We start from the raw sequence: 27,209 nt of genomic DNA on the forward strand, positions 1-27,209 counted from the left end.
CTCAGTCAATTAACTGAAATCAATCAATTCGTCAAATTCAAATATTTTTAAAAAGGGAAGAAAGAAATGAATAAAGAAAGAATTCATGAATCGTAGTTGATTGACTGTAAAGTTAATTAGGAATGTTCCACAGCGCTACGCATAGCTCATGGGCCATTTATATTAACGATGGATATATTGCCAAGGCTAAGCGACGCTTTTTAGAATTGCCATGTCTGAACACACCCCAGTGTATTTTCACACTGCCATCGTGAAATTATTTTTTCACTTTCGAAACCTGTCGTAGCCAATTTTAACTGATCCGTCGAGCGATAAATTTCACTGTTTGGTCTAAGCCAAAATTGACCACATTTACTTGAAGGACAAGATAAGTATGAGAAAGAAAAATTCGAACACCGGAAGTTCGTTATGTAGACACCTTCAAATCGAAAGTTAAATGATTGCTACAAGCACATCTCGATCACCTCATGTTGTAAACAAACTGGTTGACCATTTCTAAGTTTCTTCACTGATTGGGTACCTAATTATAAGGAACAATGGTAATTAGCCTAATTAATTCCCGCGCAAATTAGTTTTCTGCCATTGCTTTGCTCAAGTGAGCTTGCTGTTTACCTTTCATTTTGATTCTTTGGATTTTACCGCTACGACGAATTACGAAGAGTTTCAGTTTCAGTCAATTTTTATAGAGCTCATTTACAGGTCTATATTATTATTGTTATTATTATTATTATTATTATCAGTTTTATTACTACTATTATATTATTTTTTAGATTATTATTATTATTATTACTATTGTTATTATTTTAATTACTCTTTTATTATTATCATTATTTTATTATTATTATTATTATTATTATTATTATTATTATTATTATTATTATTATTATTATTATTATTATTATTATTAGTATTATTATTATTGTTATTATTAAAATTTTTTGTTGTTGTTATTATTATTAATTTCTTTTATTCTTTCTTTTTTTTAACGACATTTCCATGATCCTTTATTTTTCAATGCTATTTTTCTCCTCTCAGGGATGTGCCATAACCATGAGCTAGAATGCCAAGTGGGAGCCTTGGAGGCGGATAAGAAGAATTTGATGCGAAAACTGGAGGAAACGTTGAGCTGCCTGGAGGAACGGGACAGAACTATCCAATGTCTGGAGACGAGGCTGAATGAGCGGAGTGTCCAGATTGTGTGCTTACAAGAAGATGTCGACGAGAGGAACTGTCGCATCGCCAATCTAGAGCAAAGGGTTAGTGTTCCTACATTAATTTATAAGCAAATCTGCTACATCTTTGCCTTTTTCTCTCCTTTCTTCCTTCCTTGAGATCACCTACATTGATCGTATGCTCTTGGAATCTACACCTGTTCTTTATTTGAACTAATTCCCCTATGCCTAAATTTTCCTTGGGTGCTTTGATTGTAAGTCTAGAATATTTTGATTATTTCTTTTTCTTCCTTTTTACTGGCACTGATATGACCTAAATGTGTCGCAAGCGCCGTAAAACCCTTAAAAACAAACAAACGAAGAGTGGGCGTTTGATTTTAGAGTTTCTGGATAAATCGACTTGTGGTAGATTTTATGGATGGTACATAAATTTGGCCTGTTTTTAATCGGACCTGAAGATTGACAAGGTCTGGGCTCTTCACCAATGATGAGGTGCTTGTTCGTGGTGAGATGTCGTTGTAAATAATATCTAATAATATTTCAAATTTACATGATGGTGAATATATAATGCATTTTAAGTATATCCAATTTATTTGTGCAGCTATGTGGTCTAGTGGTATGACACTCGCTTTCAGATCGGAAGCTCCTGGATTCGACCTTCACTCGGCGCATAGTTGAGTCCTTGGAGAAGGCTCTTTACTCACATTCTCTCACCGTAGTCAGGTGTTACAGTGTTGTCTCAATCCAAAAAAAATTGTAATATCGCCTAACAGTCGTCATCCATCCTAAATGTTACATGTTGCTGTTGGCCATGGACCCCTTGTAAAGCGCTTTGAGCACGTTTAGTGGATATTGCGCTTTATAAAAAGCTCAATTTAAAAAAAAAATTTTTTTTTCCTTCAAGTTTTATTTTTTTTACAAAATTAAATAGATGTCTTGTCAGCTGTCCCTGACAGGTTTGCCTAGGGTGTTTTCTCTGTTCAAAGCAGCACATTTTTATGTCATGTGTTGCTATTGGTTCTTGGTTGTATATTTTTACATTTTTGTGCATTTGCATATATTATATATGTATACATTGTCACCATAGATTCTCAACTTTGTGTTTATACATTTTTATGCATGCCACGTCTGTAAACGAATTTCCATTTTTTTTGGCGAATAAAGTATATATTATTATTATTATTATTATTATTATTATTATTATTATTATTATTATTATTATTATTATTATTATTATTATTATTATTATTATTATTGTCACCATAGATTCTCAACTTAGTGTTTATACATTTTTATGCATGCCACGTCTGTAAACGAATTTCCATTTTTTTGGATGAATAAAGTATATATTATTATTATTGTTATTTTTATTATTATTATTATTATTATTATTATTATTATTATTATTATTATTATTATTATTATTATTATTATTATTATTATTATTATAGTTTAAAAGAAGTTTGGTCTTACTTTCAAAGGGTTAAAGCAGTCTCTCTTAACCACCAGTCATTGGTTTTTAATCTCTCTACTCTTCTCTACTAGATCTATGACATGGAAAAAAGGTCCCGGGATGAAGAGGATAGCTCCCAACAATCTGTCTCGCCGGCCCTAAGAGAGGCTCGCGCTCGTATCAAGGAACTGGAGGCCATCCTGCTTTGTAAAAATAAATCTTTGGATGAAATTCAGGTGGGTCTCACATCTCTTATTCATATTAAATTGTCTCTACCATTTCTGACAGGATGATTTTCATAGAGTGGAAAAAAAAAAGACTTTTTGAAACAATCTCAAAAAGTTCTCATGTAAGCCGTGTTTAAAAATAAATAATAGAGTATACAACACCCCTTTCCATTAAACTCAAACCGCTACAGAAACGCAGACGGACAAACCAAATCCTTTTTTTAGCTTGGGCAACCGAAGAGTTTCTGGAATGACAGAATTTATGAAGGACAACAGACACAGCCGAAAGGACTCTGCTGACCCGATGAAAGAAGCTGATATACAGAGAAGTGGTAAGACATGGAATGAGATAAAAAAAAAGTTAGCTCAGGATAGAGAAGGATGGAAACTGTTTATCTGTGGCCTATACCCTGACCCAGGGTGAAAAAGGCAATGATGATGATGATGATGATGATGATGTATACAAGAAAGAGATGATCGACCCTCGTCTTTTTGCAGGGTCATAAATTCCTATTTAAATCGAGATAAGTAGTCCTTCAGAGCCACAATGCCAGTGGAGCTGGAGTGTATATAGGTTTTCTATAGCGTGAAATGGACATGAGATATTGCTTGCTACCCTTTGGATAGGATGCTAATATATCACAAAATACTTTCCACAAGATCTAACAGACCCAGATAAACAATAATCACTGCTGGGTTGACAGAGGGGGAGGGGGGGGGGGGCGGTGGTCAGAAAAAAACAAACTCGGCTGCACCCGGGATCGATCTTGGTCTCTTTGCGTGTGAAATATATCACAAAGTACTTTCCACAAGATCTAACAGATCCAGATACCCACCCAATCATATGCTGGGTGGACAGAGGGGGGTCCGAAAGAAAATTAATCTCAATTTCACCTGGGATCAAACTCAGTCCCTTTGTCTCTGAGGCGAGTGCTCTACCAACTGAGCTATCGGGAACCCCAAATCAAGATAATCATTGTGCTAAAGGTTTTGTCATTGATTAAGATAGTCATTATGCTAAAGTTTTTGTCATTGATTAAGATAGTCATTGTGCTTAAGTTTTTGTCATTGATTAAGATAGTCATTGTGCTAAAGTTTTTGTCATTAATTAAGATAGTCATTGTGCTCAAGTTTTTGTCACTGATTAAGATAGTCATTGTGCTAAAGTTTTTGTCATTGATTAAGATAGTCATTGTGCTCAAGTTTTTGTCATTGATTAAGATAGTCATCGTGCTCAAGTTTTTGTCACTGATTAAGATAGTCATTGTGCTAAAGTTTTTGTCATTAATTAAGATAGTCATTGTGCTCAAGTTTTTGTCACTGATTAAGATAGTCATTGTGCTAAAGTTTTTGTCATTGATTAAGATAGTCATTGTGCTAAAGTTTTTGTCATTGATTAAGATAGTCATTGTGCTAAAGTTTTTGTCATTAATTAAGATAGTCATTGTGCTCAAGTTTTTGTCACTGATTAAGATAGTCATTGTGCTAAAGTTTTTGTCATTGATTAAGATAGTCATTGTGCTCAAGTTTTTGTCATTGCAATAAATTGGTTCCTTCCTTTCCAATAATGGTGGCAATGTTACATGCATGATGTTCAGGGTTTCCCAGAAGGTTGGAACCAATAAGAAAATAGTTTGCAGAGAAACAGACAGCTGCTCAGCTAAGCATAGGATGTTTTAGTGAAAATAAAGAGAAAAAATTCAAGTTTTCTTTATTGGAAATCAAAACTAAAAAATGACTTTTAACGTATTTTGAATGATTTTTAAAAATACATTTATCTTTAATGGATTTCAAGGTGTTCACCATTTTGTGCGGCTATGTGGTCTTTAGGTATGACACTCACTTTCGGATCGGAAGGTCCTGGGTTTGAGCCTCGCGCTCTGCGCATAGTTGTGTCCTTGGAAAAGGCTCTTTACTCACATTCTCTCACTGTAATCAGGTGTAAAATGAGTACCTGGCCATTAACAGCGTTGTCTTTGTCTGAAAAATTGTAATATAGCCTAACAGGCGTCGTGTCCCGTCCTGCATGTTAAATGATGCTGTAGTGGATTTTGCGCTATATAAAACTCTTTTTTTTTATTTTTTTTTTTTTTGTTTGTTTGTTTTTTTTTTGTGATGTGTCACTCAATCAAGTTCTCTCCAATTGTTTTTGAGCATTTCTTTGCCGACTGATTCAACTGCCATCAATAAACGTGGCAGCGATACAAACTTGAATGATTTCTTTTTTTAAATGAAACAAGTGTCATAATGATTTCTTCATGACGTAGTTTCAGAATAAATACGATTTGCTATTGGTTGTTCCAGACTTGTGGGATACGATGCGGTTGTTTCATCTCTTTTTATTTATTAAACGAGTTATTTTTATCGTGCCCAATAACATAATGAGTATGCAAGTATGTGTGATTGCATGATAAAAATATAATGAGTTTAATAAATACAAAGAAATGAAAGAATACGTTTATTCCACCCCTACAAGTAAGATTATTAGTTATTTTGTAACCAAATGGTATGGTATTAGTATTTCTATTCACCATAATTTGTATCTTTGTCCTTCTGCTTGAATGACAATTTGACCCAAAACTATAAACGTTGGAGTTAGTTGTATTAATGCGCACCAAAAGATTATTTTTTATTACTAATCAGCTGTCTTTTACCCCATATTTCACACCAATAATTTATTATTATTTATTATTATTTATTATTATATTATTATTATATTATTATTATTATTATTATTTATTATTATTATTATTTTATTATTATTATTATTATTATTATATTTATTATTATTTATTATTATTATTTATTATTATTATTATTATTATTATTATTATTATTATTATTATTATTTTATTATTATTATTTATATATTATTAATTATTATTATTTATTATTATTATTATTATTATTATTTATATATTATTATTATTATTATATTATTATTATTATTATTATTATTATTATTATTATATTATTATTATTATTATTATATTATTATATTTTTATTATTAAAAAATATTCAGATAATGGAACACTTCGGACTTCATTTACAAGTCCGAGATTGGACAAGAAGTGGGTCTCAGATCAAGATTCAACAGAAAGAACAGGACCTTGTATCAGTAAGACAATCATACTGTGTTTTCAATCCCTCTATATCTGTTTTCCAACTTGCTTTCTCTCTTTATCTTGGAATGAAATTACTTGGTTGCGTCCGGGCCAAATACTCTAGCTGGGAGGGAAACAGTCAAATGTATAGTTAGTTTTAGGAGATGATATCTTTTTCCTTGTAAATCATCTCTCTGTTATGCACTGTACTTTGTTTTGTTTACGTATTATATATGATTTGTGAACATTTGAGTGTGTTCCTCTTAGTGGGGTACCTGTGCTTGTGTCTGGATGAGACTTTTAGGTGATCTCAAACTAAGTACTTTGATAGTGTGCTCTTGGAATCTACATCTGTTTCCTATTTGAACCAATTCCTCTTTGTCTTACCTTTTCATGGGTGCTGTAATTATAAATCTAGAACTTTTTACTATCCCATTTTCTTCCTTTTTACTGGCGCTGATATGACCTAAATGTGTTGCAAGCGCCGTAAATCCCTTAAAAACAAAACAAACACATCAGTAAGACATTTGCTGGTATTGAGTTCACCATGAATTAAGTAAAAAAATGTCGAACAAATCTATTTCTTCTGGCCATTCACGTGAACACGAGAGTTAATATGATAATGTGTGGTATTGTGGTATGACACACGCTTTCAGATCTGAAGGTCCTGGGTTCAAGCGCTTTGAGCAGGTTTAGTGGATATTGCCCTATATAAAAGCTCAATTTAAATTTAGATGGGTATGTGGTCTTGTGGCATGACATTCGGAAGGTTCAGGGTTCAAGACCTGCTCACACGGCACATAGTTTAGTCCTTGGAAAAGGCTCTTAACTCACATTCTCTCACCGTTCTCATGTGTAAAATGAGTACCTGGCCATTAACGGTGCTGTGTCTGTTGGACAAAATAATGTGATATCACCTAACAGGTGTCATGTCATGTCCTACATGTTAAATGCTGTTTACCAGGGATTCATTGTAAAGCGCTTTGAGCACATTTGTTGCATATTGCCCTATATAAATACTCAGGATGAATTTGTATATATTTTTATATCTATACACATTCACACATACATACATACACACACACACACACACATATATATATATATATATGTCGAATGAGACGAGAGAAAAAAAATAATTGAAGTTTGTTTATGGCCTCATTACACAATAATAATATGTGAAGGAATGTTGTTTTTTTTTTTTTTTGGTAAGAGATGTAGGCCTACCCAGGATGTATAAGTGATGTTTCACTGGTCTGAAATGTGTCAGTTGGAGTTAAACGTTTACAGATGTGAAGTTATTTATATTGGAAGATATAATTCATGTTATACATATTTTATTGATGTTTATACAGCAATACTCATGCCAAGTATTGTTTCTTAAATAGGATCGTGTTAAACGTCCTTTTTGTACCAATTCTCTCACAATTGTCCTCTCCTCTCCGTTTATAGATAGTATGCGCTTGGCTAAGAAGCTCACAACATTGCCATCCGGAAGTATAACGGACCATCACACAAAACTATGTGTGAACATGAACTTTTATAGTCTGGTTAGTACAGTTTAGTGAGAATTACTCATTGACATGGATGGCAAAAAAAAAAAACCAATAACAAAGACCTGAGTGATGGCAACTTCGATCTATCTATACTCAAGTACTCATTTACGGAATTCAGTACATTACTAACTCTCAGTATATTTTCCAATCATCTGCTAAACGGAAGTAAGGTAAGTACAAAAGGTCTATTTACAGCGGTTCGGTGCTCAGAAAGGGGTTGGTTTGTCAGTTTGTTTGTGTGTTTGTCAGTATGTTTGTGTAAAAGTTCAGTAAATTTTGACCTGCTGGATTAGCAACCCTGACACTAGAATCGAGTTGGGGAATTAATGTTATGTGCCTTACCCAAGAACACGACATCGGGACTAGCCTTTTCTACTGTCATCCATCCAGCCACTGACACGCTTAACATCGCTTGACTTATGTAAAACACGAGATACATTGATATTGTGCTATATATATATATATATAAAAGCTCATAACTTAGGCTTTTTTTTTTTTCCATTAAAAAGAAAAAGCTTTTTTATTAAACCTTCCACAGGTTAAAGAGGATGTGGATTCTTGCAGGCTGAAATACTCTCAAGCTCAGAAACACATTGATGATCTTAAACTGTCGACCCGGAACCAAGCGGACAAGATCGATTGTTTATTTCATGAGGTGGAAGCGGCCAAATACGTAAGTTTTTGTTGTGTTTTATTCATTGTGGAACCGTGGCTCTGTGGTCTTGTGGCATGACACTCGGTGCATAGTTGAATCCTTGGAAAAGACTCTTTACTCACATTCTCTCATCGTACTCAGTTGTAAAATGACTACCTGGCGGTTAACAGCGTTGTCTTGGTCCGAAAAATTATAATATCGCCTAACAGGCGTCATGTCCCATCCTACATGTTAAATGTTGCTGTTGACGAGGGACCCCTTGTAAAGCGCTTTGAGCGCATTTAGTGGATATTGCTCTATTTAAAGCTCAATAAAAACTAACGAAAGAGGGGTAGATAGCACACACAAATATACACAGAGGGAGGGAGAGAGTAACCAATAAAAACAGTATCTTTTTATTGTTATTATCATCTTTGTTATATTGTAAAAATTTTCTATCGATCCTTACAATAGTCATGTCTTGTCTTTCTTGTTAAGCGTTGCTGTTGATTTGGGACCCCTGTAAAGCTTTTTGAGCACATTTAGTTGATGTTGGGCTATAGCTTTTGATGGTCAACTGGACTGTCATTGCCCACAATATATTTTATTATATATGCTGCCATGTGGTTTTGTCGAATGACTTTTACCTTTGGACTGGAAGGTCCAGGATTCGAGTCCAGTTCTGAATGGCATGTAATTGAGTCTCCATACTCAAGTGTAAAATGAGTACCTGACCATTATCATTGTCTCTCTTCCTTTCTTAAAGAAATATAGCACTGTGGAGAACATTGTGCTTATTTGAGTCAATAAAAAAATTGATACGGCGCACAACTCTACTGAAAGATTTGAAAATTAGAAATGTATTTTTTACAGATAGATAAACAGATAACTTGATTTCCTTTTATAATTTAAAGTCAGTTTGAAAGTTCGTTGAGTCAAACAGATATCATAAAATATATCTACCGACGACACGACTCTCAAAATCAACTAATTTTGACACTGTAAAAAGTTGTCAATTTGCGTCATCTATTTATGGCATCAAGTATTATTATTACTTCCGTTGTGTTGTTGATTTAGCGGTGATCAGTGTTGTTATGTAGTGGTATGTTCTAATTGCGTGTATGTTTGTGTGTGTGTGCGTGTGTGTGTGTGTGTGTTGTGTGTGGTGTATACATGTGTGTGTGGGTGTTGGCATTTTTCAGCAAATCGTGGCATTCATGTATTTCAGTCGCCATTTTTTTCTATTAGGGTTAGCTCGAAAATCGGAGGATATTTCTTTTTCTATTAAGGTTAGTCATAAGTCTTAGTAAAGGTGCTAGGATGTTTGTTTTTCCATAAGTTAAGTAAAAGGGAGACATTCCGAAAGCTCCTACATCCCCAGTATTCTTTAAATTTGTATTTTCCCAATTGATATTTTGTCAGGCATTTATTTATTCAATTTGTCATTATATAGAAGTATTTTAAAAACTCTAGAACAAACCTTGATAGATTTGTGAAAGTTTAAAATTTCCTAATTTGACCATTGTTTTGATTTTCGGCCGCCATTTTGATTTGTTAAGTATTGAAAGGTAGTGCAAAGCAGTCCGAGAGTTGTTTTTTTCTATTAGGGTTAGCTCGAGAGGTTAGTCTTATTAAAGGTGCTAGGGTGTTTGTTTTTCCATAAGTTAAGTAAATGGGAGACATTCAGAAAGCTCCTACATCCCCAGTATTCTTTAAATTGGTATTTTCACCTTTGATCTTTTGTCAGGCGCTTGTTTATTCAATTTGTCATGATTTTTTCTATTAGGGTTAGCTCGAGATCGGATGATTTTATTTTCCTATTAGGGTTAGTCATAAGTCTTATTAAAGTGCTCGGGTGTTTGTTTTTCCTATTTGGGTTAATTAAAGGTACTAGGTTTAATTTTTTCTTGTGGTTAGTTGAGGGAATATATTATTAAATATATTACTGGGCCACACAGAAAAATCAACCGAAGATATACCAAATTACACAGACAACGTTGTTTACCAATCTGCCCTCATTAAATGATGGTGAGTACAGTATCGAATGAAAATAGTTCTTTCCCCGCGAAATTGCGGGCTTTTTACTAGTTTTTAAAAAAAATTATAGCATCGCCTAACAGGCATCATGTCTCATCCTACATGTTCCTGTTGGCTAGGGACCCCTTGTAAAGTGCTTTGAGCACATTTAATGGATATTTGACTATATAAACGCTCATGTTTTTTGTTGTTTTTTAAAATTATTTAAAAAAATTATTATTATAGGCAAAGGAAAAGATGGAGCATTTACTGACTGGTCAGCTTAATGCATGTGAGAAGAATCTGAAAGAAACCCAAGAGCAGAACGTTGAGCTGGAGAATGCGTTGTCGTTATGCCGAAATGAAGTGTGCACCCATTTGAAGACAATGGATGACATACGAAACACGTATGAGTTGGAGCTGGAACAACGAGATGCTTGTGTAAGGCGTGTTATTTATAGATTGTCTTAACTCTCTCAATCCTAGAGATTTTTTGCTACTTTTGAAAATTGGAAAAAAATGTATTAAAATGAGCATGTACATAGATAGTTTTATTATTATGCAAAAAATAAAAACATTAGCTTTGATACTACGCCTATAATTTGTCTCAGAAAAATGTAATAAATAGGCATGGGGTAAAAGTAACCCGGGTGATCTACGGATATAGTCGGTGTTAGGGTTGAGTGAGTTAAATACTTTGATTGGCAACTGTGATACTCCATACTTGTCAAATTTCTGAGGCGGGGCAGGGGTTATCTTTACAATTTTTAGATTTTATTTACGCCATTTTCCACCACTGCCTGTGCAGACAACATTTCAGTTTTGATCATAATTGAAGTTTTGCAATTTTTTTTTCCAAACTTATGATTTGATGCCCAATGTAATTTTACTGATCTATTTAATATTACAGTCGAAAATTGTGTTTTGAGTTGAAAATGAATAGAAAGATGTATTTATCACCGGCATAGAATGAACGAAGCCAGCATCACACACGGCTCTTTGATATTGTTTTAAGACCATGAGTTGATTGATAAGTTGCCCACTAAATTTTCCTGACGCACTACATAAACGTTTAAGGTCACACTCAATTTTCCATGTTGGTCAGATTGATTTGGCTGGCTTAATTGGTGAGCAATTTACTCAAATACATACATCCCATCAATAAATTCTGGCTCTGTTGCCTTGCAGATCTTAAGGATTACTTTCCAACTAATTTTTGGGATTCTCAGCATATTCGTTTATTTTAAAAAAGTGTTTGTTTTTTTACTTACTTGATATCACATCTTCTTTTTCCTTTAAATATTTAGTCCTTCAGAGCCATTCGGCCCATAGAGCCAGAGTTTATCCCAGTTTCTATAGCGTGAAACGGACAATAGCAATTCCTTGCTATCCTTTGGATGGGACGCTATTCTATCTCCAAGTACTTTCCACCAAATCTAACAGACTCAGCTACCCATTCACTGCTGTGTGGACAAGGGGGAGGGTCCGAAAAAAAAAATCTGGACTGCACCCGGGATCGATCTCAATCCCTTTGCGTGTGAAGTGATTGCTCTACCAACTGAGCTATCGGGTACCCCATCTTTTTATTTTCCCTCCTTCCTATTCTCTCTTCAAATATGTAAACGTTTATCCTTCAATAACAATCACCAGATAAGAAAATTGAAAGACGATCTTAGGCGCACGGTCGAGGAACTGAAATGCAAGATGGAGGACAACACGTCCCTGGAGCGATCTCTAGCCGAGTCCAGGAACAAAGTACAGCAGATTTGTTGTCAATTGAAAGAGGCTGACACAAACACACAGTGTCTCAATATCAAGGTAGGAATGGATAGCTACACGCTTTGCCATGCATTGGACACGATTTATGAATCTAAATTCTAATGTCCTTGCAAGCTTGGCATAGATTTCTATTATTTGTGCGGCTACGTGGTCTTGTGGTATGACACTCGCTTTCGGATCGGAAGGTCCTGGGTTCGAGCCACGCTTGGCGCATAGTTGAGTCCTTGGAGAAGGCTCTTTACTCACATTCTCTCACCGTACTCGGGTGTAAAATGAGTACCTGGTAGTTAACAGTGTTATCTCTGTCCCAAAAATGTGTAATATCGCCTGAAGGCGTCATGTCTCGTCCTACATGTTATGTGTTGCTGTTGGCCAGGGACCCCTTGTAAAGCGCTTTGAGCACGCTTAGTGGATATTGCGCTATATAAAAGCTCAAAGTTCAAGTTTTTTTTCTTCCACTGACCGATCAATGGCTCTTGGATATAGTTATTTTTGCATGCAGTTTTCCTGTACAACAGTGTTGTGAATCTATTGAGGTTTTAATTTTTACTGTCTAGTATTGAACATCTTGCTCTCACAGGAAAGATAGAAGGTAAAAAGAGTAAAGGTAGACCAAGAAAAACATATTTGAATAGTTTGAACAGCTGGGTGAGTGACAAAGAAAGAGAAGAATAATATTAGTTTTCTGAGGTTATCTGATTAGAGAGATGAATGGCGTACCATGATCACCGATGTCTGGCACAGACTTCGTACTTGAAGATGAAGTGTTGTGTATGGTTTCTTTTTAAATGTCATTTTCCGATGTTATTATAATCGTCAAACTTGAGTTGTATTTTGTTTAAATCAAAGATCACAATAAGATTGACCATTTTTTTTGGGTTAATCACTTTCTACTTGACTTTGTGGTCTTGTCGTAAGACACTTGACTTTTGACTTGGATGTACCTGGTTTACTCCTGCTTTCGGTGATGCAAAATTGAATCCTTGGAATAAGCTTTTTTACCCACATTTTCTCACTGTACTCGGATGTAAAATGAGTACCAGATTGTTTGTCCCTGTCAAAATTATTAAATTGTAAAAGTGTCTTCTTGGTTTCGTCTCTTGGAACTCTCTGTAAAATGCTTTGAACATATTGTCCTGCCAACGGAGATAACGATCGTTGAATGCTTGGAAACTTTCAAAACAGTTTTAAATGCACTCGCTCGTCAAAGTAATCTGTGACTGTTCCCTGTTTTGATTTGACTGTAACTGAAGATTTGTTGTGATGGGCCCGTGAGGCCTTTTGCAAATACAAGTCATTGAAGATTTGAAGTGGATTTGTGATATGTGATCTAGTCGTATAACACTCTCTTTCGGATTGGGAGGTCCTGGATTCGAGCCTCGCTCGGCTCATATTTGAGTCCTTGGAAAGGCTCTTTACTCACATTCTCTCACCAGTGTAAAATGAGTACCTGGGCGTTAACAGCATTGTCTCTGTTGGAAAAAATTGCAATATAGCCTAACGTGCGTCATGTCCTAATCTACATGTTATGTGTTGCTGTTGGTCAGGGACCCCTTGTAAAGCACTTTGAGCACGTTCAGTGGATATTGTGCTATATAGAAGATCACGGTTTTTTTTTTATATTGATGCTTGTATTTTACACCTTTATATTTCTTCTCTTCCCCACAGCTTCAGGAACTGGAGAAACAGATGCTGAAAGATAAATCGACTTGGATGAAAGACTCGGAGGAGATGGAACGTTGTATGACCCAGACTTGTAGCAACTTGACTATGGCCAATGGCGAGATTGAAACCCTGAAACAGCAGCTGTCGTGAGTTTTTAAAAAATATGATAAAATCAAACATAAAAACATGAACTTCCTCTTAATCTAATGACATTCACTTACCTTTTATTCACGGCCTTGTTTAGCATTGTTGTTGTTTCATGATATAGATACAAAATGTACACTTATAGATAATTTAGCCAAATTCTATTTATAAAAGTTTGACCGTCAGCAAACTTTTTTTTTTGTGTGTGCGCATATTTGGTAGAAATTTCAAAAGTAATAAATATGAACAGTTATATAATACATTTCCACGTATCAACCATGCTAAATGAGCTTCACATTTGTTTCATTTATTTCCCCAGCAGGCCATATTTTAAACCATATTTTAATTTCATACAGTGCCAGTTGCCTGTTAGGTATCCTTTTTGTTCTAGCACTCTTACAATATCCATCATTGCCTATCACTTGGTAGTCATTCACAACCTGAGTTGAGTTGACAATCCTCCTGCGTTCAACCAGAATGGAAATGAAATAAAATTATTAGATTTCACATTCATTTGGACAAAAAAGAAAGTTGAGATTTTAAAGTTTTGTGACAATGCGATGATTGTTTCTTTTGTCTTATATAATGGATGCTCTTACTTGCATGGCGTGATATTTCACTGAAAGGAATATACAATTAACAATATAGACAAATATGATAATCTGTGCACAACTCATGTCTCCAGAGCCTTAAAGATGTCCATAAAGCTGAAGTTTATCCCAATCTTTGTAGTAATACATGGCCAGTAATACTTGCTCCCTACCCTTTGCCCAGGACCCTAGTCTATCTCAAAGTACTTACCACCAGTTCTAGCAAATGAAGCTATCCAAAAGCTGCTGGGTGCATAAACGGGTCAGAAAAAGTACCGACTGCATCTGGGACTAATACCGCCGTGTTTCAAAGCTGGTTCCTTTTGCTCGTGAGCTACAGTGGAATCCACATTAAGTCAACCTCTGCTTAAAGTAGACACCTCTTGTTGTTCCCAAATTTCCTGTACTTTATTTAAGTGTGTTTCATTACTACAAGATAAAATCATGGAGATAAAGATAAAGGGAGTAAATCTGACTCATGAATGAACAATACAAAACAAACGACGTTTTGGCCTTTTTCAAGTAAACACAAAAGATATATATATATATATATATATATATATATATATATATATATATATATATATATATATATATATATATATATATATATATATATATATATATATATATATATTTCTTTTTTAAAAAATTTTTTTTTTAATTTTTAATTTTATTTTTAAAAAAAATGATATGTGTAATATGTATTTTGTGTTTACTTGAAAAAGGCCAAAGGCTGAAATGTCGATTGTTTTGTGTTGTCCATTCATGAGTCAGATTTACTCCCTTTATCTTTATCTCCATTTGATTGACTCTTTTAGGCACCTCTATTTATTAAGATAAAATCAAGCTTGTTTAAAGTAAAACCAATCTTTCTGGTCCAGCGGTGTTGACTCTTATCAGGATGCCACTGTATCAGGGCTCCTCCCCCCCCCCCCACCCCAATCTTTTCACAGTCTTGTACTCTTAAGTATCTGTTCATGATTTCATCATCACCCAGGGAGAGGAAATGCATGGTAGACACTCTGCAGTCGGAGAAGACACACTTGTGTGGTGATGTCAAGAAACAGAACGACCAATTGCACTGTCTGCATGAACAGCTCAAGAAGATGGAGTCGGATAACCAAGAGCTGTGCCGGCAGCTGCAACAGAAAATGGAATGCAGTAAGATGGATGTGTAGTCCTTGATTTAAAAAAAAAAATTAAGAAAAGAAATGAAGAGTACGAAGGAAAAACCACAGATGTCCAGTTTTTAAAATTTTCTTGACTGCCCCCTTGATTGATGCTTGGCGTCTAAATTCCCCCTCTACAGAAATAACACCGAACAAAAATACTACAACCATTAAAGAGTTGTGGTTGTAAATTCTCTTTATAAAGGGAAAGTTTATAGCTAATGCCCTGATATCACTCAAAGAGGGCAGCCACAAAAATTTCAAAAATGGACATCTGTTGTTTTTCCCTCGTACTCTTCAAATGTATTGTTACTTCTCCTGGGAGCTCAATTCTTTCTGTCTCTTTATTGCTTCTTCCTCATCCTCTTCTTTATCTTCTTTTTCTATTATTCTTTCTCTGCCAACACAATCTGTTTTGTAACTTGTGCTGCATGGAAAGCACTTGCCATTGTTCTGAACGTGTCCACTGTTGGCACCGATGCAATATCATCTCGCAAAAGTCAAGAATGACATGCATCTGCCGTTTTTCTTAGTTTTGATGGTTGTGGCATGCAGCAACTTGGATGTTTTCAACTCCCCCTGGTTGGGGTCCTTTGACCTCCTGTGGTGGGCAGTAGGTCCTTTGACCTCCCATGGTGGACAGGAAGTACTTTGACCTCCCATGGTGGGCAGGAGGTCCCTTGACCTCCCGTGGTGGGCAGGAGGTCCTTGACCTCCCATGGTGGGCAGGAGGTCCTTTGACCTCCCATGGTGGGCAGGAGGTCCTTTGACCTCCCGTGGTGGGCAGGAGGTCCCTTGACCTCCCGTGGTGGGCAGGAGGTCCTTTGACCTCCCATGGTGGGCAGGAGGTCCTTGACCTCCCATGGTGGGCAGGAGGTCCTTTGACCTCTCGTGGTGGGCAGGAGGTCACTGGCTGTGCCTTCTTGCTATCCCCTTATATCTCTGTTTTCCGAGTTGCTTCTTATATTTGTCTTGGAATGACAGGAACAAAGTACACTTCCCATAACTTCTGACGGTTTTGGTAGGTTTTGGAAAAATGAAGTACCCTTCTCGGTTCACTCCTCACTGGTGACCACCTCCCATATTCCTGGATTCACTCTCCACTGGTACCTAACTCCCATAGTCCCAGATCATTTCCCTGTTGGTGCCCACCTCCTATAGTCCTTGTAGATCATCTCTCTGTTATGTACTGTTAGTTATGTTTTCTGTTTTGGATATATTCTGTAAACATCTGAATGTATTCCTCTTTGTGGGATCCTGTGCTGGTGTCTGGATTTGATTTTTAGGTGATCTCAAACTAAGTACATTGATAATGTGCTCTTGGAAGCTATGTTTGTTCCTTATATAAAGCAGTTCCCTTTGTCTTACTTTTGTTTGGCTACTTTCACTTGTAATTCTAGAATTCTTTTGCTATCCCATTTTCTTCCATTTTACTGGTCATCTGGTTGCTGTTGAGATGTACTTCTTCGTCTTTGTTTAAATGAATCATTTTTATCTTACTCTTTCTTGGGCACTGGACTACAACCACATCAGGTTATTGTAATAATGAGGATGTGGTGGTTTTTGTGTTGGTGATAGTAATGATGATTATGATAATATGTTTATGGTTCTGATGATGGTGATGATGATGATATGTTGTGCGGCTGTGAGGTCTAGTGGTATGACACTCGCTTTCGGATCGGAAGGTCCTGGGTTCGAGCCTCGCTCGGCGCATAGGTTGAGTCTTTGGAGAAGGCTTTTTACTCACATTCTCTCACCGTACTCAGGTATAAAACGAGTACCTAGCCGTTAAAAGTGTTGCCTCTATCCGAAAAAATTGTTATATCGCCTTACTGGCATCATGTCCTGTCCTAAATGGTAAATGTTAAATGGCCAGGGACCTCTTGTAAAGGGCTTTGAGCACGTTTAGTTGATATTGCGCTATATAAAAGCTCAATTATATTTTTAAAAAAATAAATGTTATGTTGATGTTGATTGTTCTGATGGTGATGATTATGATGATGATTAGCTAATCCTAGGGGATGAAGAATAAAGGGGATTGTATATTTTAAAGAAGAAAAAAAAAGGGGGGGGGTAGCAGCACGGCTCAGCGGTACGGTCTTTGCTTTGTACCAAAAAGGTACTGAGTTCGATCACCTGCCGCTGTGCTGTGTGACCTTGAGCAAGTCACCACCTCGCCCTAGCTCAATTTGCGGTGCTGCATTGCGGCTGACGCCTGGGTAATTCCAGTCTTCCCTTGGAATAGACCCTAGAGACAAATTTCCCCTATGTGGATGACTAAAGGGAATTTTATTTTATTTATTGTAATAATGAGGATGTGGTGGTTGTTGTGTTGGTGATGGTAATGATGATCATGATAAGATGTTTATGGTTCTGATGGTGGTGATGATGATGATGAAATGTTGATGTTGATATGTTGATGTTGATGATTCTGATGATGATGATATGTTGATGGTTCTGATGATGATGATATGTTGGTGTTGATGGTTCTGATGATGATGATTAGCGAATACAAACATCATTTTTATTTGACTTTCTTCAGTCCGAGACATGGAGAATCTGATCCGCACCAAGGAACACGAACTGAAATGTCTTACCAAGTACGTCCAGGATAGGGAGGCTGGCAATGATAACTCTGTCCAGGTAAATGGCACCGTAGATAATCAGACGAAATGAAGTGAGTAGGAAAATGCCAGAAGACAATAGTGAAATCAAAATTTTGCAACAGCGATGGGGGCTCGAACCTGTGACCAGTACCAGTAATGGTACGACAACTCCGCCTGGCCAGGGAGTGCGTGGCTCTACTGTCAAAGTTATCCTCCCGGTGGAGCCATGCTCTCCCCGGCCAGGTGGAGTTGTCGTACCAGTAAGGTCGCGGGTTTGAGCATAGCCATCGTTATGTTATTGCCTTATACTGAAATCCAAAAGTACTGGCAGTTTGACGTCATTTTTTGGTCAGTGTCAGGCTATAAGTTTACCAAGGCCACGGTTTGAGCCCCCACCGCTGCCACAAAAATTTTTATTCTCTATTGTCTTCTGGCACTTTCCTACTGACTTCACTTCTTCTAGATAATCAGGCCACTTTAAAATGGTTAAGAAAATAAATCAGCTGGAAATGACCTTTGAACTATGACAGACTTGCCATATATCTTTTTATTTTAATCTTGATACGACTGAAACACAAGAATTTGCTTATGATATAATTAGAGGTATTAGAAAATTTCAAGTTCTTGCAATTTTAGAGTTTTATAAAATGTCAAAATCGAATTCTCTTCATCTGCCCGCATGGGAAAATTTATCGTCAGGATTTATTACTAGGGAAGACTAATATAACCATGCATCAGCACTTGTGCAGGGATGCAAAGTGAGCATAAAATATAAACAATGCATCTCTGATCCCCTCCACATCAAACATTTGCAGCTGTAGTTTTATTTCCCACATTCCCATAGTGGGCAGGGAGGTCACTTACCGTGTCTTCTATCCCCTCTAGATATATCTTTTTTTCTGAGCTGCTTTCCACTTTTGTTTTAGAATGGGGGTCACTCTCTTTTGTCCTGACGTTTGCTGGAGTCCTTGGCTGAGAGGGAAACAGTCAAATGTATGATGTTGATTTGGGGAGATGATATATTTTTTTTTTGAATATATTAATGTTCTGTAAACATTTGAGCATATTCCTCTTTATGTAATCTTGTGCTTATGTCAGGATAAGACTTATAAGTGATCTCAAACGAGGTTTACTATATATTAGTCTGCTCTTGGAATCTACATCTCATCCCTAATAGAACTGCTCCCCATTGTCTTACTTTTACTTGTGTGCTTTTAATTGTAAACTAGAATTTTTTAGACTCCCATTTTCTTCCTTTTTGCTGGTACTCTAATGTCCTAAATGTGGATAAAACCTGTAAAAACAAACTTTGTTTACCCAAGTCTATAATTTCTTATTCAATCAATCTATCATTTGCAATCTAATCTACCTACTGCTTTACCAAATTCAATAAATAAAAATTTGAGAAATTTAAATTTAGCAAAATTCAGAGCTGTCTTTCCCCTTTTATATTTAAGTTTTTTAACCAAATTTTATAATAGATTTTAAAAAATAAACTCTCTGATGAGTCATCACTGACCTTAAATTGACGTTGTGAGCTAATTTTAAGGCCTAAAATTAGAGAGTATAATGCCAAAACTTTAAAATTTAGCTTAGTTTCATGTTGTTTCTTGAGAAGAATATATATATAATTTATTAAACTGCAAAAATGCTCCCAAATTTGGTATTTTTATTTATTGTAACTTTAAATTCACATTTTTACAATTGCTTCACCCCATTGTAATAACTTATTGAGACAGTGGATCACAATGTTTAACTGTATTTATTCTAATGCATTATATGTTGTGCTTTATCATATTCTTTAAAATATTCTTGGGACTGGGTTGCGTTTCTGAGGATGTTTACCCGATAAACTGCTAAAGTTCAGGGGTTGTTGAAATATTTTTCACTGTGCTCCCTGTTTCTGCAAGTCTTTAAATCCGGCATCTTACATTGCTACAGATATTTTGACTTTTACACGTTTTGCCTAGAAAATACAGATAAAATATTTGTAGCCTTTGTTCACAAAGATCAAATTATACAGTAATATAACAACTTTTATTTATTGTTTTTTTTTCTTTCGCTTTGTGTTGTGTAGGTGAGATTGGAGAAGGAGAACCGATCCCTCAAAGACCAGTTGGAAAAATGTCGGGAGGAGAACAAGTGTAAATCTACTATGTTGTGTGAATGTGAGGAGGCTTACAAGTGAGTGGGGATATCGGTATAACATGTTTAACCCTCTCCTTACCACCTGCAGCAAAAATCGTCGCATTTGTTAAGACACATTAGGGAATGAGATTAGAGGAAGAGTAGCGTCCCTTGATTGGACGTCACCGGGGGAGAAGTTGTTTGTAAACAAACCAACTACAAGCCAAGCGCTCCAAATACAAAATTTATTATTCATATTTCGGTACAAAAATGCATATCATAATCAACGTCATGCATTTTTGTACAGAAATATGAATAATAAAGTTTGTATATCGAGCGCTTGGCTTGTAGTTGGTTTGTTTACAAATAACTTCTCCACCGGTGACGTCCAATCAAGGGATGCTAGTCTTTCGCTAATCTCATTCCCTATATACATTTTTCGTATTCAGATTTAGTATTTGTACATCACAATCTTTGAAGAATGATCTTTGTTTAATAAATATAAAAACATAGAGTTGTTTTGTAGAGAGCTTGTTTGAGTTTTAAAAAATCAATTTTTCTGCTCGGTAAGCCTGCCATTTTGGGAAAAATACTGAAAAAGATCGGAAAGGAAAGAGTTAAGTAATACTAAGCTGCTAAATGCTGTGGACTGTAAAAAAAAACCAAAAAAACTAAAATGAATATAACAACTTAAAAAAAAAGAACAAAATACCCAACATGGAATATTTCAGGCTCAAAACCCTTCTTCAGTCAAATACAAAAGATAATGACACAAGACCAAGTGTAAATCTACCATGCTGTGTGAATGTGAGGTGGTCTGAAAGAAAGGGCTGATCTCAAACTAAGTACTTTGACGGTGTGCTCTTGGAATCTACATCTGTTCCCTATTTGAACCAATTCCCCTTTGTCTTACCTTTTCTTTTGTGCTTTAATTGTAATTCTAGAACTTTTTACTATCCCAGTTTCTTCCTTTTTAGTGGCGCTGATATGACCTAAATGTGTTGCAAGCGCCGTAAAACCATTAAAAACAAAAACAAAAGAAAGTGTTGAAATCAATATAATATAATTTCTGGGCCACTTTGACATTTTTTAATTCTCTGTTGTCTTCTGACATTTTTCCTCTACTCACTTCCTAATAAGTGCCTGAGATCCACTCATTATTCTGAATTAATATTCACCCAATATCGGAGCTTACCCAATGTCTCAATCGTCTCTGTGTTATATGTTTGTGTTGAGAATGGAGCTCATAAGCTTAACTGCTAGCTCGCCAACAAACTTTCGTGGTGTTTGTATGTGTTGACCTCATGACCTCAAGAAGTCATGAGAGGGACTCAAGATAGATACTACGTTGAAACTATTTTTTTTTTTGGGAGTGGTGGATGTCGTCGATTGCAGAGCATCCCTCTCATGGACAGGCAGGGCTGTGGGTTCAAATCCTCATCGCCGCAAATTTTTGATTCTCTATCATGTCTGACACTTTTCTACTCACTTCATTTCTTGTTTTAACTCTGCCAAGTTCATATGCATGGAAAATCGAACAAATTTGTTTGATTTTCAATGAGGGTGAACTCGAGAGAGTTAATGGGTTTTGAGCAGTGGGGGAGGATACATAATTGGGGGTTCCCATAGCTCAGGTGGTAGAATCAGTTTAATTGACTCGATAGAAAGGGTGGGGGGTGTCTTGGATCGTGCAAGTTCTAAAAATATTGGAACAAGCCATCGATTGCATTCATTTTTTTTGGTGAAAGAATCAAAGTTATGACTTGCACTGTCTTAAACACGAAGACAAAAGTTGAATCACTTTTTGGAATAGGTGAACATAATATATCATTATTATATTATTGTTGTTGTTTCTGGTTGTCAGTATTACCAATATTATTACTATTTTAAATTATTATCTGTCTTATTGTTATTATTATTGTTATTATTATTATTATTATTATTATTATTATTATTATTATTATTATTATTATTATTATTATTATTATTATTATTATAATATTATTATTATTATTATTGCTATTAAAATTATTATTTTTTATCATTATTACCACTACTACTACGACTATTATTATTATTATTATTATATATTATTATTATTATTATTATTATTATTATTATTATTATTATTATTATTATTATTATTATTATATATTATTATTATTACTATTAAAATTATTATTTTTATCATTTTTACCACTACTACTACTACGACACCGATTATTATTATTATTATTATTATTATTATTATTATTATTATTATTATTATTATTATTATTATTATTATTATTATTATTATTATTATTATTATTATTACTGTCATCATCATAGTCGTCACCATCACCATCTTTCTTGTGATCATGTAATTCCAGACATTGCCAACTGCTAAGCAGCGACAAGGATAGTGAAATTCAACTCCTCAAATGCCAGATAGACAATCTAAATGAAAAATTGCAGGATCGTATTGACAGGGTAAGGACCACATTGCCAAAACACTTTAAATTTTGGCCGGAATTTATTTTTTTTATAACTGACTCTCAACTTGTCAAAAACTCTTTATTTAGAGTAAAAAGATATTTGTAAACATATATTTGTATTTATATTGAAAATATGATGAATTTATGACATTACTTACTTCATACCTGCCAACCCTTCTGCTTTTGGCGGAATCATTCCTATTTTCACTCTTCCTTTTTGTACTATTCTGCCATTGTCTCTAAAATTCCGATTTTCAAAAATGATGATAATGGTAAGAATAAAAAAGAGCAAAGAGGGGGGGGGGGGGGGGGGTGAAAGAGGTGAATTTCCTATTTTTTGTCTCAAATTCCTATTTTCAGGCATTCTGATTCCATTTTTGGAATGTGAAGGATTGGCAGGTCTGCTTACTTACTTATCCTCTTGGTGCTTGATCAGCACATAAGGCTAACACGTTGGAACGCCATCTTTATTGATTCGAGGCCATTTTTGTCATCTGTCTCCAAGACCATCCTCTAGCTTTCATTTCTCTTTCTTGATTCTCCTCTTCCAGGTTTCCAGTGGGCGGCCCTATCTTCTTCTTCTCATTCCCTGGGGTGTCGACCCGAGGGCTATCCTGGGAATGGCACTCAGATTCATTCTAAGGACGTGTCCAGTCCATTTCCACCTTCTCCTCTTTACAGCTTTATGACATTAACAGATAATTATATTATTTGTTATTCTATGGAATAGTAATACGACTGGGGACGGACCTGATTTTCTTTCATTTTAAGTCACTTTGCCTTCTTCTTCTGTCAGCTTATCCCTCATTTTTAGTGTTGCCAGAATGAATGCCACATCTCCATGCATTTCGGTTGAGAGCATCATCGTCCCCCAGGCCTAGTTCTTTCATTTCATCTTTTACCTTATCCCACCATCTAGTCTTTGGACATCCCTTTTTTCTCTTTCCCACTATTTGCAAGTCCAATACTTCCCTTCCCACGTACTCCCTCTCTCGTCTCTTTACATGTCCGAACCATTTCAATCTATCTTCTCTCATCTTTATTGATACATATCTACACTGAAATAGTTAACTTAGTCTCTTGAACTCTTGGTTAAACAGAAATTTACTTGAACTTTTCATCATCTTTGAATGAGAGTAAACAAGTGAAAAAGATTTACTCATCACATATGATGGCAGATTTTTATGGCGGCAATAGTCCTGGACATTTGGTGGATGTCAACATTGTTAACTCACTCAATCCTAGAGATTTTTGCTACTTTTCAAAATTTGAAAAAAAAAGTATTAAAAATGAGCATGTACAAGGATAGATTTATTCAACTATCATTAACATGTAAAAATGAAAAACATTAGCTTTGATACTACGCCTATGATTTGTTTCATAAAAATGTAATAAATAGGCATGGGGTAAAAGTAACCAGAGTAAACTACGGATATAGTCAGTGTCAGGGTTGAGTGAGTTAAGAAGAGGAAATTAAAAGTTAGAAATGCTTAAGTAGTAAATGAATAAAATGAAATTCCCTAAATTCATCCACATGGGAAATTAGTCTTAAGGGTCAATTTAAAAAACAAAAACAAAAAAAAAACCCACTGTAATAACCAAGGGTCAGCAACTTTTCTGTATTGCAAAGTTACAGACTAGAATGAAATGACTTACTTGATTCAAACACCGCAGTAGGTGGATTTCAAACCTGGTACCTCCCAAGTTACAAAGGGAAGGCTGTGCAGCTGTGCTATTCTGCCCCCCTCCCCCACCCCTTTCTTATGATAAATAAAAGAAAAATTAATTCTATAGGTCTGACATTATAAAATTTGAATTTTCAATCATTTTTTCTTTTTTTAATGATTAAAAAAAAAAACCCCAACGAAACAGGTAGAGGAGTTGGAGCGAGGCATTGAAAACTTGCACAAAGACGTTGAGAGGCGGATGCTCAGGGTAGATGAACAGCTTAGGAAGTACGAAACAGAATTGGTGGACAGGATACAAGAGGTAAGTCTTTTAGGATTCTTTACATACGATTTGGTGCTGCAAACATGATAGAGTGCGGCAAAGTGGTTGAGTGGTTTGACACTCGCTTTTGGATCGGAAGGTCCTGGGTTCGAGCCTCACTCGGCGCATAGTTGAGTCCTTGGAAAAGGCCCTTTACTCACATTCTTTCTCTGTACTCAAGTGTAAAATGAGTACCTGTTTGTTAACAGCGTTGTGTCTGTCCGGAAAAAAATTGTAATATCGCCTAACAAGCATCATGTCTCGTCCTACATGTTAAGTTTTGCTGTTGGCCAGGGACCCCTTGTAAAGCGCTTTGAGCACGTTTAGTTGATATTGCGCTATTTATAAGCTCAATTTTAATTTTATAGGGTTCCAGGGCCTGCCACCTAGAAGAAAGGCTGTGACATAAATTCATTATTTTATAACTTTCATTACAAAAATAACAATATTAATTAGAATATAGCTAACTTTGTATAACCCTGTAAGACTTAACCCTCTCTATAGGAAAATCATCACATTCGTTATGATACAACCAACATTTTCATATTCAAATTTCTCTTGTACATCATAAAATTTAAAGGAAATGAACCGTTTACTGTAGAGCATGTTTTGCTAAAGAAATTATTTAGCAATGACTATCCCGCACAAATCTTTGGGCCTCTTTTTCGCTCACGAAGTGCCCGAATTCGCGTCAAAATATGGCTCGAAGCCGTTTCGTATATGCTATTTTAAAAAATTAATTACGACGCTGTTTATCGATGAATATGACTGAAAGTTGGCACACAGTTAGAAAAAAGGTCATTTTAGATTATGTCAAGCGACAAAACTCGTACGATTACCAGAAGACCGTTAAAAATAGATTTTTACTCTTTGGAGTAAAATATTTATAAAACTACCGGGCGTGGAGGTTTTGTCGCTGACAAGGTAATACATGAACATTTCTTCTTTTTGGTTGTAAAATTTCATATGAATATGACGAGTACTTTTCCCGTATTTTACAAAACACCATCCTAATTTGCTCTTCAAGTTTCAATCTTTTAATCCACTTATTACGCAAGATACAACCAAAGGTCGAAAAAAAATGCTGAAAAAGCATCCCATATTTTCCCGTTTTTTTCCTCTTTGCCGGTCATCCAAATAAAGGACACCTTTGAAACTGCATAACTTGTTTATTTATGAATGGATTTTCAAAATTCAAAAACATTTTTACTCAGTAGAGATAGGGCTTTGATTTTAGACAAATTTTTTCCTCAATAAGAGAAAAAAACATTTTTCATAGTCATTGCTAAATTATTTATTGCAAGAACTTACTGCTATTGTGTTTGATTGATCATAATATATTTTTGTGTTAGTTGGATATATATTGAGGAAAATCCTGAAAATGGCTGGTGGGGAGGGATAAGAAGGTCTTCTATGTCCTTTCTGTCATGATTTGAGTGTCTGACATACAAACGCAACCATTTGTCACAGTATCAGTTACAGATTTATGGTTTTGTACACCTCGTGCCAAATTTAGATTTATTTCTCCAACCAAATTAGAATTTATCAATTTTTATTTTCCTGCAATTTTCTTTGTTTCTGCAGTTCTGTAATTACATACAAACTATCAACATCAATTCACCCCCCACCCAAAAAAAATCTTATTAAGCTTGTCCGTAAAATTGACGGCTTGTAAAAAAATGTGTTATTTTATTTATTTATTTTTTTATAAATGGATATTGGGTCTTTAATACTTTACTTTAAATTTTTATTTTTAAATTTTTGTTTTTTCCATTCTCAGATTGGCACATTGAAAGAGTCTGTTGACACATCCAAGCTGAACTTATCGGAGAAAGAGGAAGAACTGATTCAACAAATACAAAAAACAAATCTTTTGTCCAGTGAACTTCAATCCCTCAACCTCAAATTGAAGGATGCTGAAGATGTGAGTAGGCTAATGCTTAGCCCCAAATGAATTAAGTCACAGAGCTTAACGATGATCCCCTGAGCATTTATATAGCCCAATATCCACTAAAACGTGCTCAAAGCGCTTTACAAGGGGTTTCTAGCTAACAGCAACACTTAACATGTGGGATGAGACATGACACCTGTTAGAGAGACTGTTAATGTTTTTAATGGCCAGGTACTCATTTTACTAATGAGTATGGTGAGATGATGTAAGTAAAGAGCTTTTTTCCAAGGACTCGACTATCCGCCATTCAGAGTGTGACTCGAACCCTGGACCTTCTGATCTGAAGGCGAGTGTCAACCCACTAGACCACATAGCCTTAGCAAAAGAAATTAATGTAATATAAAGTAGAGGGCAATTTATAAAGCATAAAATACTGCTTTTCATTTTGCCCACATTAAAAAGGCTTAAAAATGTGTTCTCACTTATCTAGTGTTGTAAAAAATTCCTATATATTCATGTACATTGACAATTTGATTGATTTATTTTATTACCTCCCTTTTTTTCTCAGACCAGGCATGCACATTCTTAATTTGATTGATTTGATTT

The 27,209-nt window shown here is 35.4% G+C and overlaps 1 protein-coding gene across 1 annotated transcript in view; it reads left to right on the forward strand.

The window, feature by feature from the left end:
* Positions 1 to 27,209, forward strand: part of LOC144979808 (uncharacterized) — a 56,355-nt gene that overhangs the window by 15,212 nt on the left and 13,934 nt on the right. Inside the window, exons 12-24 of the mRNA XM_078926936.1 lie at positions 1,036 to 1,256; positions 2,718 to 2,861; positions 5,876 to 5,971; positions 8,052 to 8,186; positions 10,410 to 10,604; positions 11,814 to 11,981; positions 13,611 to 13,753; positions 15,342 to 15,505; positions 18,056 to 18,156; positions 20,197 to 20,303; positions 22,619 to 22,718; positions 24,596 to 24,712; positions 26,493 to 26,636. Of these exons, the coding sequence (XP_078783062.1) occupies positions 1,036 to 1,256; positions 2,718 to 2,861; positions 5,876 to 5,971; positions 8,052 to 8,186; positions 10,410 to 10,604; positions 11,814 to 11,981; positions 13,611 to 13,753; positions 15,342 to 15,505; positions 18,056 to 18,156; positions 20,197 to 20,303; positions 22,619 to 22,718; positions 24,596 to 24,712; positions 26,493 to 26,636 (1,835 nt within the window). The remainder of the gene's footprint in view (positions 1 to 1,035; positions 1,257 to 2,717; positions 2,862 to 5,875; positions 5,972 to 8,051; positions 8,187 to 10,409; positions 10,605 to 11,813; positions 11,982 to 13,610; positions 13,754 to 15,341; positions 15,506 to 18,055; positions 18,157 to 20,196; positions 20,304 to 22,618; positions 22,719 to 24,595; positions 24,713 to 26,492; positions 26,637 to 27,209) is intronic.

This window comes from Berghia stephanieae, chromosome 9, assembly GCF_034508935.2.
Source record: "Berghia stephanieae isolate SIO BIC M18660-M18661 chromosome 9, UCSD_Bste_1.3, whole genome shotgun sequence".
Taxonomy (NCBI): domain Eukaryota; kingdom Metazoa; phylum Mollusca; class Gastropoda; order Nudibranchia; family Aeolidiidae; genus Berghia; species Berghia stephanieae.